Raw genomic sequence first — 21,043 nt, forward strand, 5'->3', positions numbered from 1 at the left:
TCTGAAGAAGAGATCACAAGAGCCTTAGCACTGTCTCAGTGATGAATTGGTTTCACAAGCTTACATACTTGAATTGCTTTTTGGGCTAGAGCAGATTAGAAGCACTGAGAGTCAGTGCCGCCAAAGAGTGACAGTTCCTTACTGAGAGTGAAACTTCCTCAGGAGTCACTTAGTAAAGGGACAGAGGGACCTGTATGTACAGCCTTTGGGGACACCCCTGATTAACAGATGTGATATTTAACCTCCAGAACCATGAGGATGTGAGGCACCAAATAGCTAAAGTGCATCTGCCTTTATGCTGGGTAAGGTAGAGAAATATCAAAAGCACTTCCACAAGACCCTGACTCCAAATGCTTAAGGAAGACAGGGTTTTCTGCTTTAAGAATAAACTCTAGGTGTTTGGAAGGTTTACCATACTCCAGGAAGTTGTATGTTTACTGCCAGAGTCCCACCATCAGAGAGGTGCATAGAAGAGGCACCTGGTGTGAATACCAGCTCTGGTGTTAATCTTCCCCAGCTTTTCAGTCAAAACCTTTTCTGGAATAGCATATATGAATACACACTCACACGCATACACACATGTGCACATGCACAGATGGGGCAGGGAGCGCCTCTGACACCAGCCGTGCTCATTTGCCTGTGGCTCCAGAGCACTGGTGTTGAGGGAGCCAGGGTGGAACAGGTCGTTCTGGTACAAGAGGGCAGGTGGGGTGGATGAGCCAGGTCAGAACAGCCCCTCCTGAACCTGTGCAAGGCTAACACCCCAATTTTGCTTCTGCTCCAGCCAGTGTGAGCGAAACCCCTGTCCCATGGACAGCAGACCATGCCGCCACATGCCCAAGACCATCTCCTTCCATTACCTTTCTCTGCCCTCCAACCTGAGGACGCCCATCACACTCTTCCGCATGGCAACAGCCTCAGCCCCCGGCCGAACTGGACCCAACAGCCTGCGGTTCGGGATCGTGGGTGGGAACAGCCGTGGCCACTTTGTGATGCAGCGCTCAGACCGGCAGACGGGGGAGCTGATCCTTGTCCAGACCCTGGAGGGGCCTCAGACGCTGGAGGTGGACGTCGACATGTCGGAATACCTGGACCGCTCCTTCCAGGCCAACCACGTGTCCAAGGTCACCATCTTTGTGTCACCTTATGACTTCTAAGGGTGCAGTGGGATCACGGGGATGCAGAGAGCTGGGCTTTCTTTTTCTCAAAGACTCAGCTGGGGGCACTGACTGTAACAGATGGCCCTCCACAGCCCACCTCATCCCTCCCAACCTGTTGGCCCAGGTTTCCAGGGCAGCACTGCCCACAATCCATGGAGTGGCATGGCCACAGCCCTGAACCCAAATGGCTGCTGTCATGTGTTTGTTTTGCTTTAAACCCCATCCCTTAGATTATGCACTCGCCCATACCTTGTTTGCAGGGGAGTGGGCAGCTTTCAAAATGCTGTGTGAATGGCTCTGTGAGTTTGACTTGGCTGGGGAGGGAAAGCTTATGGCGTATGTCTGAGATGGTTGCCAATCCACCTGCAATTGTTACAGTCAAGCCTTGCTATGAAGAAGTTGTTGGCATGCTGAAGGGCAAACTGTACCCCTGTGCAAGTGACAGAGCGATGGGGCTTCTGCCACGACCCAGCGGGCTGCTCTTTTCTGCATCCCCTCTGTGACACGCCTGCCAGCCTTCTCATCAAGAGCCCTGGCAGGGCCTGGAACCCACACAGACTCTTCTAGACCAAGAAACCAACATTAAAGCATAGATTATGCCTGAATTTACTCCCTTTTGAGAAATCATATCTCAAAACATAACCTGGTGTTATCACTGAATAAATAAATTCTGTTGCTCCTCCCTGCCCACCTGACGTGTCCCTGACCATGAGCTAGCCTGGGGCCTTCTAGGAGGAGATACCTTGCTCTCCTCCTGTCTAGCCTGGACCACTGGGATCAGTGAGTAAGGGCTGGGCTGGGGTGGGGTGGCCAGGATGGGTTAGGTGGGGCAGACCATTCAAGTCAAATCTTAGAAGCTAGTTGAGCTGGAAGGAAGTTTTAATACCCACACTCATGTTAGTCTAGGTGAGATTGCATCACAGATGTTTAAAAAATTCTTTGTATTGGCCTCAGTGTGAGGTGGAGCCCTGGGAAGTGCGTTGCCAGCGTAGTGATCAAGCCCCAAGTCCAGATGAGCTCGAGGACGTCATCTAGGGCCCCGTCGAGTCAGGCAGGGGGACATTGCCCAGAGCTGCTTTTGGCATTTTTCTTCCCCTCACACGGGCCTAGCTGCGATCTCTCAGACAACAGAACGAGGGTCTGCAAACCTGCTTTTCTGGGTTGCTGCAAGACTTAATTAGAACTATTATCCACAGCCTTGTGTTTTCAAATGGTGCTGTGATGGGTCAGACACCTTCACACTCCCCAGTCCCTGTGCAGAACCCCAGGTGTGGCCAAGAGCGTGGCCATATCCTGAGAGTAAAGTGTCAAAGCAGTGGTATGCTCATCCTTCCTGCTGCAGACAGGTGGGGTTCCAGGGCACAAGCCTCTTTCCCCTCAGCAGGTGAGTGACTTGGGGATCTACAGACCAGGTGCCCCGCCTAAAAGGTGCACGACGCTGACGTGGACGGCACACGGGCTCATTCTACACTGGTGGGTTTCATCTGCTATCATCAAACCTGCTTCCCACTTACGAAATCCCACATTGAGCTCCAGTTCCCCAGCCCCGGCATGTGAATGCCTGACTGCTTGGGAAGCCCTATCGTAGGTTAGGCCTGGGCCCTTGCTCCCTGGGTCATACCTTGTTCTCTATCGTCACTCCATTTACATTCCCCTATGGAAACCAACTTCCCCTTTGTCCTTCCATAGCGCCAATCTGTGTTAGGTCTGAGTAGCCAGTACTTAACAGGTATTAATTTGTACCCCTTCCCAGGTTTCGTAGTGTTTGGCAGGTTTTTTTTAAAACTTTTGATTATGCACAGTTGCAAACATGCACAAAAGCAGAGAGAATACTATAATGAAGCCCATGTCCAAATCACCAGCTTCCACAATTAATACCCAGCCAGTCTTGTATCATCTCTGCTCCCACCCCATCCTGATTTTGAAGCAGATCCTGGGCATCATATCATTTCATCTGTAAATATTTCTGCATGTATCTCTAAGCCACAAGAACCTTTAAGAAAGCATAGCCTGAATACCAATCACACCTAAGAATTAGCAGTAATTCCTTAATATTTTCAAGTACTCAGTCATTGTTCAAATTTCTGAGCAGTTCATGATTTGTTTGAATTAGGTCCATGCTCTGTAATTTATTCATATGCCTCTTAAGTTTCCTTTAATCAGTAGCAGTGGTTGTCTGCTTTAGCATATATTGGAATAACCTGAAGCTTGTTAGAAGAGCTTTCTGGGTCATTTGTCCTGTGGACTTTCTCACAGTCTGGGTTTCCAGAGTGCATCTCTGGAGGGGCTGCCTTCTCCACTTACTACATATCAGTAGTTAAATCTAGAGATGTAATCAGAGTCCAGTTGGGTTTATTTTTGCAAGACTACTTTACTGGTGGTGATAGGTGCTTCCGTGGGGGCCATATGGTCGTTAGTTCCCCTTTTCTGGGTGAGCAGCTCTGGTGATCACGCACAGATCTGTTTCTTCTTTAGGGGTTGCAAATAATATGCTAGTGCTGTTGTTTCTTCCTCCCTCATTAGCTGGCACACTTTATAAAGAAACTCTTCCATCAGTTATTTTGTTACCTGGAGGTTGGGTTTGTATAGGAAAGGCAGGACCAATTCTTGACTTTCCCCTTCTGTCATGTCAGTTTCTAGGGGAGTTTGTTGGCATCTCTCCAAGGTGACCAGTTAGTTATTTTCTTTTTTGCATACACAATGAATTTATGGCTTAATCAGTCCGTTGTAGTTACTATCCTTCACTTTTGTTCAAATTGTCTGATCTTTTAAATCCTGGGAACTGCTTCCGGCTGGCTGATTCCCCCAGACATGAGCCTAGTGGTCTTTGATAGTTTTGTAGTTCTCTCCTGTGGCAAGATGTTTCAAGCTTATTTCGTGTAACTTATGCTGCAGCTCTGACATCCATTTTGCTTGCAGGGACCCCTGGTTCCTTTTAGTGGCAAATGTTAATTAGAGGTCAAGATCTGGGTGCTGGGAATGCTCAGTGGTAGTCGTTTGGTCATTGTTCTTGATTTTAGTTGACAGACGTAGGAAATATATACTAGAAGTTTTTTGGTGTTCTTTGTTTTTAAAGAAAAAACACTACATGAGTTTATAGTGATACTTCCAATTCAGCTTAGGACTACAGGGTTTTTAATGTAACCACATTGATCTAACATCTGTTCTTCTTTCTCATTCTGAAAACCTCCTTCTCAAAATCACCTAAACAATTATGCATTGTTTTAAATCCTCAGAATAATACCACCAAAATTATCACACAAAAATAATTACTCACTGTTACAATTTTTCTCTTGCAATTCTTTTTGTCCTTAGGGTGTATGCCAGTGCAGATGTACACCTTTAAAATCAGTTGGGATGGTTCCTTTCTCTGTGGTTATGTCCCCAAACTGAATCAGAGTTGTGGTTATTTGCCTTGGTTAGCTTAAATTTTTAGAGATGGCTTTTTTCATTTTAATTTTTTTATGATTATGTAAACTATGTACATGGTTCCAAAGTCAGATCCACAAAATGAGATGTACTCAGAGAAGTCTATATCTAACCCAGTCCTCTCCACCATGTTTCCTCCTTTTACAATAATCAGTTTTTCCATTTCACCCTTCCATTTAAATATATATATATATATATAAACAAATGATAGATGATGGCATATGTTTTCACACTTCCCTTGATCTTACTTTTATTTCTCAAGTTTATCGGATATCACTCCATAGAACCAGATAGAATGTTCTCCTATAAAATGCTCCATAATGAGGATATACCATCTGTTACTCAACCAGTCATCCTTGATTGACATTTGAGTTGTTTCCAGTTCTTTGATATTAAAAATATTGCAGCAGTATGCATTTATCTTATTAGTCTTTGTATCTCTGGAGCCAATTTTTCCTCTGTAATGAGTATATGATTTTCTGTCTCTAACAAAAATGTGTGAAAGTTCCTGTTCCTAAGTCAAAGAAGGTCCCAGTGGTGTCCCTGCCTGTCACATCTGTGCACTCACCAGAGCCTCCTTTGTAAGGACAGAGAGGCCTGAATAGGGGCTATTCCACAGCTAGCCCACCTTCCTGTCCAGGAATTCTGAGGAGCAGTCAGCCATCAGGAAATGTCAGACAAGTCAACTGGATCATTGGCTCCCGAGTGATGGGAAGCTAGCTTGGTTTTCGGTTGACTTTTAGAAACCATCTTATTTTTAAAATGTAACATTTCCAACACTAGCAAACAAAAAGGAAAATAAGCTAAAACAAAACATCGCTGCATAGTCACAGTAAACTTAATGTGTTTATTGGGAACTTGAGCACATGCTTCAAGGAGACATGAAGTCAGACTTGACTAGGCCACTTTCCACCAGCTGCTGCCTCAGCTCTTATGAAGCTCACATTGCAGGGATGCAAACATGGACTTTTAAGACTTTTACCTTGCGTGTGTGAAAATCTATAGGTGTTTATGAGCTGCATAAAAACTCCTGAATGTCTACTGTGTTTCAGGCACTGTTTTAGTTGCTTAAGATACAATGGATGACAGGATTGACAGAGACCCTGACCTGACAAACCTTACATTTTAGCAAGTGGGAAGATGATGTACATGTAGACAAGAAAAGTATGGAATTGCAAAGAGGGATAAGTACTGTGAGAATAAAAGCAGCAAAAGAGGGTGGTCAGTGTGTAGCAAATGTATGCATGAATATATCATCCATGTAGCCCAGATGTTGCAAACACTAGAATCAAGTGTGGTGACTGTTGGATCCCATTTCTCAGTGTGTGGACTTTAGACTCAGAATCTCAAGTGTTTGAATGGAGTATTGACGTAAAGCAAGGCAGAGGATGACAATATTGTTTTCATGTGCACAGAGAGAACAATGATGCTGACATGGACAGAAAGGAAGAAAGAGACCATGGGGCTCCCAGTGTGACAGAGCTTAATTTTGTGTCCTGGTTATTATTGCCATATAAAATATCCCCAAAATTAGCGCTAAAAACAATTATTTCATTATGCTCTTGGGCTCTGCAGATCAGGAATTGAGAGAGAGTGCAGGGGGATGGTTTATATTTGCTCCACAACTTACGTACCTACCCCAGATGGAAGTCTGTATGGCTGGAGACTGGGGTTCCCTGAAGGGTCATTCACTCACTCGCATGTCTGACCTGGGCCGGGAAACCTTGAAGTAGGACTGACAGCCAGAACAGCTCTCCTTGGGCTCTGCATGTGGCCTAGCTTCCTCAGAGAATGGTGCCTGAGTGGTCAGACTTCTGACATGGTGCCTCAGGGTTCCTAGTGTGTGTTCCAGAAAACAAGGTAGAAGCCACATGGCCTTTATGACCGAGCCTCACGTGTTACATAAGGTCATTGCCACCACACTGTTGGTCAAAGTTGTCACAAGAAGCTCCTGAGTCAAGCAAGGGAAGGGGACATGGACAGTGAGTCATCACTGAGTTGAGAAGTTTCAAAGGATTTTAGGGCCAGGTTTTAAAGTGCCACTCCTGGTTTCCCATGTAGGGTTGCAGTGTCTCATGAAACCCGACTGCCCTCCTGTGGGTTCGATTAGAAGACCCTGTGCCCTGTGTTAGGTGAGTCTTTCTTTGCTCAAGCTCCTCTGAGTGTGCTTTTCAAACAGAAGTTCCCTGCCTGAGAGAGGGTTTATGATCAAGTTAGAGGATAACACCTTCCGTACATCACACGGGGTCCCTTTGATAAAGGCAGACACAGTTAAAGTCTAATGTGCATGGCGCCTGTAACTCCGGAGGGAAAAAACTTCCTAGCCCGGGGCAAATTACCTTTGAAGATGAAATCAATCAAAGGGAGAAATAAAGTGGGAGAAACTTGTTTATTGCTTACAAGCAGTCATCCACTTCTGCTCTCCAGTGTCTCTTGTAACCTGGCTGTAAAAAGGGACCCCACCCAACCTCTCTGGTCCAGGTATACCCTCGCTCCCCTCACTCTTGGAACCACCTATTGATATGGAGATGGACTACTTCTCTCCACCCCATGGAAACACCTATTGATATGGAGATGCAGTAAGGCCAGGCGAGAGATTCTAGAAATATTGCAATTTTACCCACAGTGCTGCAAACTCGCTGAGGCTGGGGGAAAGAAGTCCCTGCAAACTCGCTGAGGCTGGGGGAAAGAAGTCCCTGCAAGTCAGGACAAGTTCACAAAGAAGCTGGCACTTAAAATGGCTCTTAGGACAGGAGCCCTGGTGGGACCTGCAGGCCACATCCTGGCACACTTGCTCTCACGAGGGGGATTTCCAACAAAGCCCAGCCTCGGCAACCAAAGCAGTGTCCGCGGACTGAACCGGTGAGTATGGTGTGGTGAAACTGGGCTTGGGATGGCAGTATTTTCTGAACCTGACCACCTTCAAATGAAGAATTAGACTACAGCAATCTGATTCTTGGTCTTCAGGAAGCTCTTTAGATGTACTTTTTAAGGGAAAAGCAGTGCCCATGGTATGTACACCTTGCTTATTTATGTCAGGATCTACAGCATTTATGGGGTAGCATTTTAAGAGCTTGTGTGCCTTCCTTTTACAGTTGGCTGAGTGGTCAGGCTGCTCTGTAGATAAATATTTCTGTTTCTGAAGACTCATCAGATTCCACCCCAGGCTGGAGTCTTGTGGGTTTAAGATAAGTTGTACCCATTTCTTCATTCCTGCCTTTAGCCCTTAGGGAGTGCCACACTTGGTTGCAGGCTGGGCCTTGAAAGCTGGAGTCAAGGACTCTGGGTCCTACAGCACTAGAGATGGCACCGCCCTCTAGGGGGTCTTCTTGCTCCAGCACGGGCTTAAGGTGGTTTGGAATTTGTCCCTGGGAGAGGCGTATCTCTGCAGTTCCTTGGCCAGGTGCAAATCCTACACGCCGTGGCCCATCGTAGTCACAGCACTTCCTGGGAGGCAGCTGGTCTTCGGGTGCAACCCCAAATCGCTAGAGCCCTGAGTGGTCTGGCTCCTGTGACCTCCTGGGCCACTGCTTATGACAACACCGAGTCCTCAGGCCTCCTTTCTGCCACACTCACTCCCCCTCAGGCCTTTGGAGTTGCTGCCCTGCACCGTGCTCCTTGCTCAGCCCTCCACCTGGCATGGGCTCCCATGTCCTCTCCACAGAAAGGCCGTCCCAGCCACCCTTGCTGATGGTGCTCGCCCACTGCAGTCACTCTTGACTTCCTTATCCAGTTTCATTGTCTTTAAAAACACTTTTCACTATATGAAACTATCCTGTGCATTTATGTGGTTTTTTTTTCTCTGCCTGTGGCATGGATCCTGTTGGTTGCCCATCCAGTATCCATGTCCCTTTTCCACCTTCCAAAAAGCTGTTTTGCTCAGAACACCTTCCTTCCTTGTATGGGCTCCACTGTGTCCACCATAAAATTCCTATGTTGAATTCCTAACCCCCTAGTATCTCAGAATGTGACCGTATTTGGAGATAGGCTCTTTGAAGAGGTAATTAAGTTAAATTAACATGGGCTCTAAGCACACAGGACCATTCTTTTTACAAAAAGGAGGTTAGGGCACAGACACACAGGCAGGGAAGACCAAATGAAGACATGGGGAGAAGGCAGTCAGCTAGAAGCCAAGGAGGGGCCTCAAAGAAATCAATCTCGCCGACACCTTGATCTCAGACTTCCAGTCTCCAGAACTGTGAGAAAATCAAGTTTTGCTGTCTGTACCACCCAGTCTTTGGTACTTTCTATGGCAGCCCGAGCAAACCGATACACTCCTCATTCCGGCCTGCATCCTAAGGAAGGTGACCACCCACCAGCTGCCTCCAGGCTCTAAGGCAACAGTGCATGTCCGTGACCCAGACTAAAGCCAGCCATGCATGGCATCCCCCCGGCCACTGCTCTGTGTCCAGGGACTGTCCCAGGCAGAGGAAGGGAAGGGCTTATTAGTACATGGTTGGAAAGGTCTCTTTCTTCTCCGCTGAATGAAAGGAACTCTGTCATCACAGTTGCTGCTGGAAGCCACTTGTTGACAACAACAGAAGCTAGTACAGGAGCAAAGCTTCCTGGACAAAGAGCCAGAGGAAAGGGGCTGAGTCCCAGGTGATATACGCCTGGAACCTTCCCTACCTCTGAACTTCCCCATCCAGAGAATGTGGTTATGGTTAAGTAGGTGTAAGGTGGAGTTCTTATTTGTAACCCAAAGTATCCTGGACCTAAGCAGCTAGAATGCCAGCTCCGTCACAACAGGCACGTTGGCTGCACACTCGCTGGCATAGCCCCAGCACCTGCATGCCCATGGCATGAATACGTGACTACACCCATCACCACCACGAACAACTTGGCTTTAACTGAGTTTGTAAAGAGCCAGGCCCTAGGGCAGCAGTTAGGGGTAGGAACCTTAGATGCACAGAAGGGGACAGGCGTGAGGGCCTCCCAGAAGTGGAAGTGCTTAATGGAAATCCGAGGACAAGGTGACAAACAGAAAAGAGGGTATTCTCAGCACACCATGTATTTGGCCAAATCTTTCCTATTTACCTTCTCCAGGCGGGCAGTTCTGCCCCCTTGTGGTTGGGCCCAGTGGTGGGACTGGTCCAGGTTAAGTGGAGCACGTCGCTTCAGGGCCAGGTACCTGGTTGCAATACTGGAACCTCTAGTTAGCAACTGGCCCACTCAGGTGGGGGATGCCCTGTCAGCTTAGGTGCCTGGGTGACACTGACCTGCTGACCCATGATTTGAGCAGTGTGGGCATGAAATCGTCCTTTGTTGTTTGAAGCCACAGAGATTTTAGGGCTGTTTATTACTCCAGCTTAACTATCCTGGCTCAGGGCAGAAAGGCAAAAAGTAAAATAAGAGAGAATCCCTCCATCACTGATGAGATCATGCTATGGACCAGGGAGTGAAATGCACTCAACTCCTTATATCTGCTCTACAAACAAATAAAACTCACACCACTGTTTATTTTTCTTCCTTTTTTTTAATGATGGTATCACTGATAAACAATCTTACGAAGGTTTCACATGAGTAGCAACCATTGCTAATCTTAAATGATAAGACTGGGCGTGAATGGTTGTCTCAAAGGTCGACTTAGTCTTCCAGCAACATGGAGGGTTTCAGGCTGTCCTATAGGCCAAACTCCAGCTCTGTCCCAACCTCTTGCCTTGGAAGCAGAACAGACCTCATGCTGTAGGTTGAATTGTGTCCTGCAAAAAGATATGTTCAAGTTCTGGTGTCTGGTTCCTATGCACGGGACCCTGCTTGGAAATAGGGTTTTTGCAGGTATAATTAAAGAGAAGCCAGACTGGATAAGGGTGGGTCTTAATCCAATGACTGGTATTCTAATAAGAAGAGAAAACAAACACAGAAGCACACACATGGAGGGCAGGTGGAGGCAGACTGGGGTTATGCTCTCTCAACCAAGATGCACCAAGGATGCCAGTAACCTCCAGAAGCTAGAAGAGGCCAAGGAAGGACCTTCCCTTAGAATCTTCTCAGGGAGACTGGGCCTGCCCATACCTCAGATTGCAGGCTTGTAGCCTCCAGAGCTGTGAGAGAACACAGTTCTGTTGCTTTAAGACACCCGGTTTGTGGTGCTGTCACAGCAGCTGCAGGAGACGAATGCACCATGCATCCCAGGCTCCCCTCCAGAAAGTCTGCTCAGGGCTCGTCATCTCACCTCGCTGGCGGAAGGGTCCTCTCCATCCTGGGGAATGTGACAGCCACTGCCGAGCACACTTCTCTTCAAATGTCCACAGCCCAGTCCAGTCACTCTCTTCTTTGTCAATAATCTGGGATCACTTAAAAGTGATAAAGATGATCACTTTATTAGTGTAATTACTGCTAAACTTTAAGTAAGAAAAGGCCATTTTTGCAGTAAGTACAGAGTCACACTGGGGACATCAAGAGGCTGATTATCAAACATCGTGGCCTTTTTTTCTCTTGTTGAAAGAGAAGCTGATAATCTTTTAACTCGTGGTACATAATGCTACTTATTTTGGCAGTAAAAGCTGAAACAAAAGACCCAATCAGCGTATTTCATGAAAAGATTCATTGGCTGTGACGATCCGGAAGGAATGTGGACTCTTAATCCCAACCCTGGATTAACCTGGAGGACTGGAATGAGACTGGAGCCATTCCCCTCAGTCTGCACGAGCCAGACTCATCTGCTGCCCCCGCCTCCCACCCCAGCAGCTGCACTCCCCTCCCACCCACATACCCCTCCCTAGAAGCCAACACCACAGCACAGGGTGGGGGGCTTACTCCACTGCCAACCCCACTCCTGGCGCTCTACCACGGAGAGCCGGGCTGCTGACACTCACCTGGGGATCTCTGCTTTCAGGTGCATTGGGAGACCTCACAGGCAAGTGAAGGGCCTCATTACAGTTCTGCCCTAAGAACCAGAGCGCATGGCCTGCATTTCCTTCTCCTCTTAGACAAACAGAAGGGGAACACAGTTTATGTCTAGATCAGAAGTGAGTCCCAAGACAAATGACAGAATTCCTCTGAGGTCAGGTCCTTCCCTGCAGGCTCGCAGGCGTCACTGCACACAGCCTTACCTCTCACTGCTGGCGGGAGAGGAGACAAAGCCGGCAGGTAGGCAGGTCACCACCTGACATCTGTCCAGCTCTCCTGTTTGCCATATGCTCCTCGTGATGAAAATGCAAAGCTGCCCTGCTGCCAGCCAGGCTGTGGGGGAGCTGAGCACTGAAACAGACACACAGCCTTTCAAGATGGGCTGCCCTGGGACTCACACAACCTATACGAGCACCCATATTCAGCTCCGACATCCCAAACATCTGCGTGTCACCTCCTAACACCTGCTCACTCATAAAGACAATTGGCTTTTCTAGCAGCCCTCCAGTTGACAAAATCTGACCCGCCCCTGCCAAGCCCATCCTAAAACTCTGTAATCTTAAAGGCTGTGATTATCGTTCCCTAACTCCCTCCAGCTGAGATGCCTCCAGCCCCCTGAAACTTGCTGCAGCAAATACCAAACGTGACTTTGTGGACTTTCAGTGGTTCTGGATGGTCTCCAATTGATGGGACTCCCAACCGCCAACTTGAGCAATCCATCTCCACCACTGTCCCTGCATCCACTGGGTCTGTTTATGTGTGGTGATGAACTGCATGGTGTGTACTAGGTAGCTGGTACCAGTTTAAAAGTTCCAAGTTTGTAAATAGGCTAGGAGGATGGCTTGTTCAGGAGGAACTGTGCAAGACCTTGGAGGGCACCTCACATGAGGGAAGGCCAGTGCATGTCAGTGTCACATATAGATCACATCCTCATCAACCCATTGTAGGTCAAAAATGCATTGAGAACACCAAATCTATGACACATCATGGCTCAGCCCAGCCTCCCTTAAACACGCTCAGAACACTTACATTAGCCTACAGTTGGGCAAAACCGTCTAACACAAAGCTTACTCTATATAAGTGCTGAGTATCTCCTGTAACTTGAATACTGTACTGAAAGGGAAAAACAGAACAGCTGTCAGTGTATGGGTTGGTTACCCTCATGGCTGCGAGGCTCATCCGGAGTTGAGGCGCACTGCTCCTGCCCAGCATCAGAAGAGAAATCAAAGTTCAAGTGCAGATTCTTCTGAATGTGTATCACTTTCACACCATCGTAAAGTTGAAAAATCCTAAGCTGAACTCTTAAGTCAAGGCCCCTCTGCTTCGAGGCAGGGAGACAGCCAGCAGTGCTCTTGGTCCCAGAAGTTCTTGAGTGACCTGAGCAGGAAGACACATCACCTCCATCTGTGTCACCTTATGGTTTGGCTTCTACCCCTTCAAGGCTTAAACATTTAAAAAATCCTTTTTACTCTTTCACTGTAAGGCCCACCATTTTTCACATGGTTGAGGAGAAAGACCATACCCCTTTAATGGTTTAGTATTTCAGTGACTCAATGATTATTAAGGGAGGGCCTCTTGTATGCCTGATCCTTACAGGGAATACAGACTTGAACAAGACAGGAACACTGAGGGCCCTGTGCTGCTTCCAGAATATCAGGGAGGACAATTTATGACAAGGGGTGTGAGGGCTGCTGAGACCACAAGGGTGGAGGGTGAGCGGCGCCTTTGCCTGATGTTCACTAAAGCTGCCCCCTAACAACACAGGAAATGTGGGTGAGGCCTCAGAAGAATGAGGGAAGGCCAGTGAGGCGAGGCCAAGAGCGTGGCCAAACCCCATTTCCCAATCCTGTGACTGGACATGGCGGGTTTGGAACAATAGACCTCGCAAATTCGTGGGTAGGCCCAGGAGGCCTATTTCAGGATTCTTCTTGCAGTTCCCATCCCACAGCCTTGTTACAGCAGTTTTCTGCAGAAATGTAACAGAACAGAAGCTATGGGCACCTGCAGTATCTTCCTAGCTATCTCCCAGGTCTCCCCACTTGTTACTGGGTACCCCTTCCCTGTGAGGCCTTTTGTTCCCCAGATAGAGGGGTTTGAATATCCCATTCAGAAGGTCAAGGTCTTTTCCCTTTTTCCTAGTACCAATTAGCTGTAGGGCATATCCCAAAGAGCAGAGAGAGCCCTGCACTGAAGCACTATTGTGGCTGGGGCCAGGTGAGCTGGCAGGTTTGTTTACTGAGGGGCCGTGCCCATCATCTGCCCAGTTTGGGGAGAACACAGAACCCTTCAGAGCTGCACAGGGACAAGCATTCAGCCTGAGACAACCAGGGATTCACTGGGGCCAGGTTTTCCTTCTTCGTAGACTGGAATGACTGTTTTATGTGCATTTGGCTGAAATAAGGAGCGTTTCTGTTGATTCCAGGTTCACTTAACAGAATTCAGCTACTCAAGGAAGTTTAAACTGGCTTGGAGTCCGCGGGCATACAGAAGGCTGAAAAGAGCTGCTGTGTCAGCAGATACAGGGCTGAATCACAAATTTGTTCAGGAAGTCTAAGATTTAAGTCCCATTTATATTATTATGTAACAAATAGACCTGCCAAGCAACACATCCAGGCAAATAAATTTCAAATATTTTTGCGTAGGATCCAGCTGGGATATAAACTCATACTTACTCAAGATTTATGTGAATGGTAAATAAAGCCATTCTGTGGAACCCCTGAAAAAGGTAGCTTACACATTTGGAGGAGTTAAGGCCCTAAATGCTTAGGACTGAGGAGCATCCTGCCAGGAAGAGGAGTCTCTGGACAGTGAGGCACAAAGGGGGATTCGGGAATGAAAGGACTAGAATATGGCACATATTCAGTCTCTATGGCAGTCTTAAATATTTCTAAAGTGCAAATATGAAAAAAAGGCATTATGATGTTAAACTATACTTAAAAATGTCAAACTATACTTAAAAAAATCAGAGTTTCCACTTCTGAAATGGCAGACTAAGGATCTCTGAAAATGCAATACTCCAGAGAAGGCATGAGAACACTGGCAGAAACAACCAAAATCAATTTTTTTCAGAATTCTGCAAATCAAAGGCTTGTAACAATTCAAAGAGAATTTATTGAGCACAAAGAGTGGAATTCTGGAAAAAGGCCTTGGGGCAGTAACTTGCCTTAATCTCATTTTCCCCTCCTCAACTGCACAGTAGCCAGGGAGATTAACAGCTCAGAAACTCCAGCAACTGTGAACCTGCAGCCTAGCTGTCACCAGAGTGGGGAGAACAGATCTGGAGCTCATCAAAAGCCCCATTCCCCACAAACTGCCACTTTTTGATCTATAGGACAGCCACAGTGCATTCCCGGGGCCTGTCTGCATCTGACAGACTCAGCAGCAAAGAGCATATTCAGCAGCCAGATCCTGGGTGGTAAATACTGTCCTCAGTTTCAAGGAATCTGGGCTCTTCAGAGAAATGGCTGACTTGATGGCAAGGGCAGGAACATACAAGGTAAGCCATCTTCCAAGTTCATTCAGATTGTTGGCAGAAGTCAGTAACTGGTGGTTGTGACTGAGGCTCCCACTCCTTCCATGTCATTCGAGGGTTGCTCTCAGCTGTCTAGACACATGGTCCTCTCAGGACATGGCAACTTACTTCCTGAAGGCTGGTAGAATCTCTCTGATGCTTCTAAATCTTTGGCTTCAAGAAGGGCCTGTCTCTTTAAGGGTTCATCTGATTAGCTGGGGCCCACCCAGGATCACCTCCTTTCTGATTAATCAAAACCAACTGATCTGAGATCTCAGCTCTGGCAAAGGTAAAGCCAGTTCATCTTTGACATACAATGTAAGTTAACCATGGGTGAAACCCATCATACTCATGGTAATGCCCATACTCAAAGGATTATACAGGTCCTATACACAAGGCGCAAGGAATCTTAGAGCCAATTTAATTAAAATTCTGTCTTCCACAAAGGAGGGACTGGGGAGACAGGGGACCAGACTTTCATTAAAAAGCTTTTTATTTTCATAATTATTCTAAAATAAATTTAATCACACATTTTCACAGTAAACTTTTGACTATGTATATATGTGATTTCAGTTAAAAATTACATTTAATCAAATCCCAATGTTACTTAGTAAAATCTGCTATTTTTTAGGCACCAATAAGAAAAAAATAACCTCTACCTAAAACGTGATATTCTATCAACTGTGAAATACATTCCAATATCAGAGATGTTAACTATGAAAAGACATGTGTCTCTCAGAATTAATGACATATAGTAACTAAAAATATGTCTGTTTTATACTCACACATACAGAACAAACTGGTGGTTGCCAGAGTGAGGGTGCGAGGTGAGGGACAGGCAGAATAGGTGAAGGGGATAAAGAGGTACAAAGTTCCAGTTATAAGTTGCAGGGAGGAAGGTACAGCATGGGGAATATAGTCAGTAACACTGTAATGCCTTTGTGTGGTGACAGGTGGTTACCACACTTACTGTGGTGAGCATTTCATACTGTAACCAATTGCAAAATGGCTGTGCTGTATACCTGAAAGCAGTACTGTGTATCAACTACACATGCAGTTTTTAAAGTCTAGTTTTTCTTAATTTATTTTTAAATAATGTGAAGACTGTTGCAAATTGCACAGTAATTAGTACCACTTTGAGTGGCTTCTGAGCCCTCCCTATGCAAGATTCATTCTCTCCTTTCCTCTTAACTCTTCTAAATAACTTATCTAATTCCTTCCCAGTTTCTGATCTATGTAATGAAAATAGCCCTCCCCACTGTCATTCCCTTCTTCCTTACACCTGTTTTTCACTGTGTGCTGTCAGCAGAAGCTGAGACAGTGAATGCAGTCTTCTGTGAAGAGGGTGGGGCTGGGGGAAAAATGTAGAATTTGGGCAGACGAATGTGGGTTTGATTCTTGGCTCACATTAATTAGCTTGCCCTTGGCTGCAGGTAACAGAAAATGCAAACCAAAATGGCTTGAATAGTAAAGAAAATACATTATTTCATGTGGTATAACATGTAACTGGAAGGTTGTATATCTCCCAAGGTTAATGAATTCCATGGTTCAGTTGTTAGATGTTCAGAGGTTCAATGTTCAGAACAACTTTAGACCGTTGATACTGGCCCCCCCATCCACAAAGCACAATCATATGGAGGCAGGGGCACATCTAAGCCAAACTGAAACTGTTGTGAAGGACCCAGCTTCTTCCCAAGTTTGTTCTCTATCATCTTTAGACAGCTAGCTCCCCTGGAGGCCAAAAGACAGCTGTATCAGTTCTGGGTGGCATTGTCTAGACATGGTGCTGTCTCACCTCTTCCAGGGATCTCAAAAGATGTAAACTTTTCGGAAACGCACCAGAGGACATGTGCTCATATTCCAAGCCTAAACCAACCACTGACAGGAACAGCACTTTCATTAGTTGTCGAGACCAGTGGTTTTCAACCTTGGCTCTGCTTTAGAATTACCTGGGAGCTACTGAAAATCTCATGCCATACACCAGACCTCTACCCCTGACCCCGACAAAAGAATCAGGATTTCTGGAAGTGAGCTCCAGACAACAGTGTTTTTAGTTTCCCAGGTGATTCCAAGGTCAAGCCAATGTTCAGAACAACTTTAGACCGTTGATACTGGCCCCCCCATCCACAAAGCACAATCATATGGAGGCAGGGGCACATCTAAGCCAAACTGAAACTGTTGTGAAGGGGAACAAACCTGTGTGAAGGTGTACAACTAAGAACTTAAGGCTACAGAGACTCAGCGGGGGGAATGCCTTCCTATAGGCGAGGTTTCCTCATCCATAAATAGTAGCAATGTTATCACTATAATGATCCCCATCTGTAAGTGGTAACAACAGGGATTACTGTGATAAGCCTTACCACAGGACTGTAATATGGTCTGTATAGGACCCTAGCACTTAGCAGGTGCTTACCCTGAGATATCCTAATCTCAATGACCCCCAAATACGGTGTTTGTGCTTCTAATTGGCAGCCTGAGCTCCCTATTCCTTAGGCCAGATCACCAAATTAGAGTATTTGGACCTTAACAGGCAACTGCCAGAAGAAATCTTTGAATGCAACCTCCCAATGGCTGTGCTTATCAAAACTAGTCAGTGAACTGACACCCTTGTGCTGGAAGTCAGGAAACTTATTAAGACAGGGGACAAGTCACTAAACATCCCTGGGTCTGAATTCCTTAAATTGTAAAATTAGATCAAGTCAAAACACCAAAAGACTATATACCTGACTTACATTATCTTACCAACTGGCAAAAATTGAGTTTTACTGTCATGTGGCTTTTAACACCGACCACAAAAAAGTTATATGAAAGCTGTCACACAGAATCTTACAAATGAGGATTTTATCCATTCTCTTCAGTGATTTCCACAATGAAGACCCATTTAAGACTTTTTATGAAACTACTAATAGGAGAGGTTAGGTTTTCCACACTACTTTTCTGATAATAAGAGATAAATAGATAGTTACTTCCTTTTTCTGTTTTGGCTACAAAAAAGATCAGAGATAAATTTCTGGTAACCCTGTTAGCCAAATGACATGTAAATTCATGTACAGTGTTCCCCAGTACAACCTTCTTACACATATTTCCTCTGGTCCAGATTTTTTTAACTACAGCTTTATTGTATGTGTGCTTGCTTGGAGCTGTATGAAGGGTCAGTGAGATTTACTTCACAGGAGCAGAGAGGAACTGAGGGCAGTAGGAACTAAGGCTTGGTATGGCTGAGACAGCCAGATGACAGAGAACATAACACTAGGCAGATAGATGGACCCTGATTTGGTACCACCCAGGGGAGGCATGGCTGACAGAGTGTACTGGGAAATCTGCTCTGAGGAAACAAAAGGGAACTGTACAGAAGTGGAAAACATGCAGGAGATGAGTTGGAAGGTGCTGTAATAACTCATATAAGAGACCCACAGTCTACTGCCTGCTTGAGGTCCACAGGGTGTATCTGAGAGAGTGTGTCTCTCCCTCAACTTGATGAAACATACAAGTTAAAAGATTTCACTGACACAACACTCTGCCTCCTCAGAATAACAGCTGTAAAATGAGAGCCTTTTAAACTTGTCTGCATGCTTAGTCCTTCAAACCTAAAGGTCTTTTAAGTCTACAAGTGAGATGGGTATTGTCTCTTAGAATATAAAAAAAATTACTTTTTATGTAAACTTTATATATAAACATTTATATCTGGTAAGTATTAAGCTATACATGAGGTAGTATTGTAAGGAAATAAGCTGTTAAACTGTCATATAAAATTAAATAAAAGTATTTTCAAGGCTTATGAAAATAGAAAAAATATAAGGTAAATATTCCTATTTACTCCTTTTAAATGCAATGGATTCCATTAACCACTTCCGAGTTATGAGGCTTAAATAAGAAAGTTGGGCATTCAATAAAAGAGCATAATGCCTGCACATAAGTGAGCATTAATGTTAGCTTATTATACATGTCAGCCAATGTTAGCTTACATAAAGATCTGTCATAAAATTTACTTTCTATATTTGTGAGATATGACAGGATCTTGAATTCTTTTAAATTGTATGTATTCTTTGAAGATACAAAGTATCAATTCTACAGGTAATATAACCACTCCCTTGTACAATTTCATTAAATTATTTAAGGTTTTTATAATAGACTCATTTAAAGGAGCAACTCAGCCTCTGTCTGACTTCCCCCCACACCTTCCCTCCCTGCCTTGCCCTTCTCCCTGCCCACAGCCAGAGAGCGAAGCAATCTACCTGGCAGACAGCAGTGGTGCACTGAGAAATGATTACCTCAGCTCTCAGACTCCTGATGCTATAGAGGCCCAGGATCTACCCTGGTTTCTTCCTTTCCTAGGTTTTGTCTAATAAACCTTTGCTTGGAGTATATACAGTTCCCTTTCTTACTTACTTTAGTAGGTTATGTTACAACCAAAATAATTCTGACTCATATTTCCAAATATGAGTTTGCTAAGAAGTGTCACTAACTCTGGTGTACTCTTATGTGTGGCAAGTTAGTGATGTGTTATTCTTCCCAGCAATAAAACAGCATGGTGGTCACAGTTCAAGTTTCACAGTATTTTTCTAATAATAACCAGTACCACTATATAAAAGTGCATATTTAGAATCTCATTTGTGTTTGGAAAATTTTGTATTTGAGCATTATGTTAAGGATATCATCATACTCTGACAATTTACATTTAATCCAAGTGTATAATCTGACTATATTTTATAAACCAATAAGAAAGATAACCACACTTTTATCTTAACAACAAAAAAGTTAAGGACTGCAAGTTTAGGAGTGGTATAGCAAGAGACATTATTCCATTTTATTTATAATAGTAAGAAATTGGAAACAATTTAAATGTCCAACAACAGGAAACTGGCTAGAAATCACAGAACCATCATTTCAGCCACAAAATAAAATTGTGAGCAACTGTTAAAAATATGTTCTGAATGTATTTAATGACATGAAAAGATATAACTGTATATTCATCATCTATTATCCCAAAATCTTCCTAGAGAAATCTAACAATTGTCTCTCTTCAAATCTCCTCACCTCTTCTTCTATCTTCTCAGCCTAACTCTGCTTCCAATTTTATAGAGAGAACTCATCAAAAAAGACTTCTGCAATTCATCACGTTTACCCGCCAACCAGCATCTCTGCTACATGTGCTTCTCTCCCACTGCAATGGCTGGACCATCTCGCTTGAAGATCAACCCCTTCAGTCATACACTAGATTCTGTCCCCCAGCACCATCCATTAAAGGATTTGCACATCATCCTTAGGACACAAGAGGGCACTTTAAATGAGGAACTTGTAAACCACTCCAAATTAACAGTCTTGAACAGGCACAGACACAAGCATTCTTCACCGACACAAAACTATGGAAGAAAACAGACAAAAGCACATCAACTGGTGAAAATTAACAACTTAGCCACCCCCACTCCCTCTCCCAAAAGTAACATGCAGAAAAAAACTATAAAAAAAAATCCAAACTGAATTAAAAACCTGTTTATTTGGAATATGAAAAAATGAATTGAAGTTAAAAATTAAGAACAAAAAATGGAAGTAATGAAACAAGAGTTGACTGACCTCAGAAATGATGGGGGAAAAATATACTATCAAAAAAGAAAAGTATATTGTAAGACAGGACAGATTTGAATGGAAATTTAGTAAGGATTATTGGATAAAAGTGGGAAAAGAATAAAAATGAGGTAAAGATAGTAAAATTTATTAAAGAACAAAAAAACTATAGGGAAAACACACAACTATAACATAATAGACACAGTAACTGTAACATAATGATAGAAGCTATACCAAATGCTCAGTCATTTGAATAAATGTTAGTGGGTTTAACTCACCTATCAAAAGAAAAAAGGAATTTTAGTATGGTTTACAGAGAAAAACCAATCATATGCTCCATATAAGAAACAAACTGAAAACTTACTCAGAAAAGCTAAAAATAAAGTAATGGGCAAATGAATATTAAAAGCAAATGCAAACAAATTTCTAGTTGCAATGCAGAATCTGAAACCACATCAAGGAACTTTTTCTACTGTTATAGTAAAATCCACTTTTCTACTATATTGTAGGTTGGATGGATGTTTTT

The 21,043-nt window shown here is 44.6% G+C and overlaps 2 protein-coding genes across 5 annotated transcripts in view; one reads left to right on the top strand and one right to left on the bottom strand.

Annotated features, from left to right (window-relative positions):
* The window catches only part of FBLN7 (fibulin 7), a 39,546-nt gene extending 37,698 nt beyond the window's left edge, over positions 1-1,848 (top strand). Inside the window, exon 8 of the mRNA XM_017646824.3 lies at positions 785-1,848. Within this exon, the coding sequence (XP_017502313.1) occupies positions 785-1,157 (373 nt within the window). The 3' untranslated portion in view covers positions 1,158-1,848. The remainder of the gene's footprint in view (positions 1-784) is intronic.
* An 8,197-nt stretch (positions 1,849-10,045) lies between these two features.
* ZC3H8 (zinc finger CCCH-type containing 8) overlaps positions 10,046-21,043 on the bottom strand; it is a 37,904-nt gene continuing 26,906 nt past the window's right edge. For 2 of the 4 annotated variants that reach the window (XM_073240978.1, XM_073240956.1), the window contains 3 exons: positions 11,408-20,315; positions 10,765-10,885; positions 10,046-10,291 (listed from right to left, as the gene is read on the bottom strand). The gene's annotated coding sequence lies outside the window, so the exon portion shown is untranslated. The remainder of the gene's footprint in view (positions 10,292-10,764; positions 10,886-11,407; positions 20,316-21,043) is intronic. The other 2 variants (XM_073240963.1, XM_073240971.1) reach the window with 2 other exon arrangements.

This window comes from Manis javanica, chromosome 1, assembly GCF_040802235.1.
Source record: "Manis javanica isolate MJ-LG chromosome 1, MJ_LKY, whole genome shotgun sequence".
Classification (NCBI taxonomy): Eukaryota; Metazoa; Chordata; class Mammalia; order Pholidota; family Manidae; genus Manis; species Manis javanica.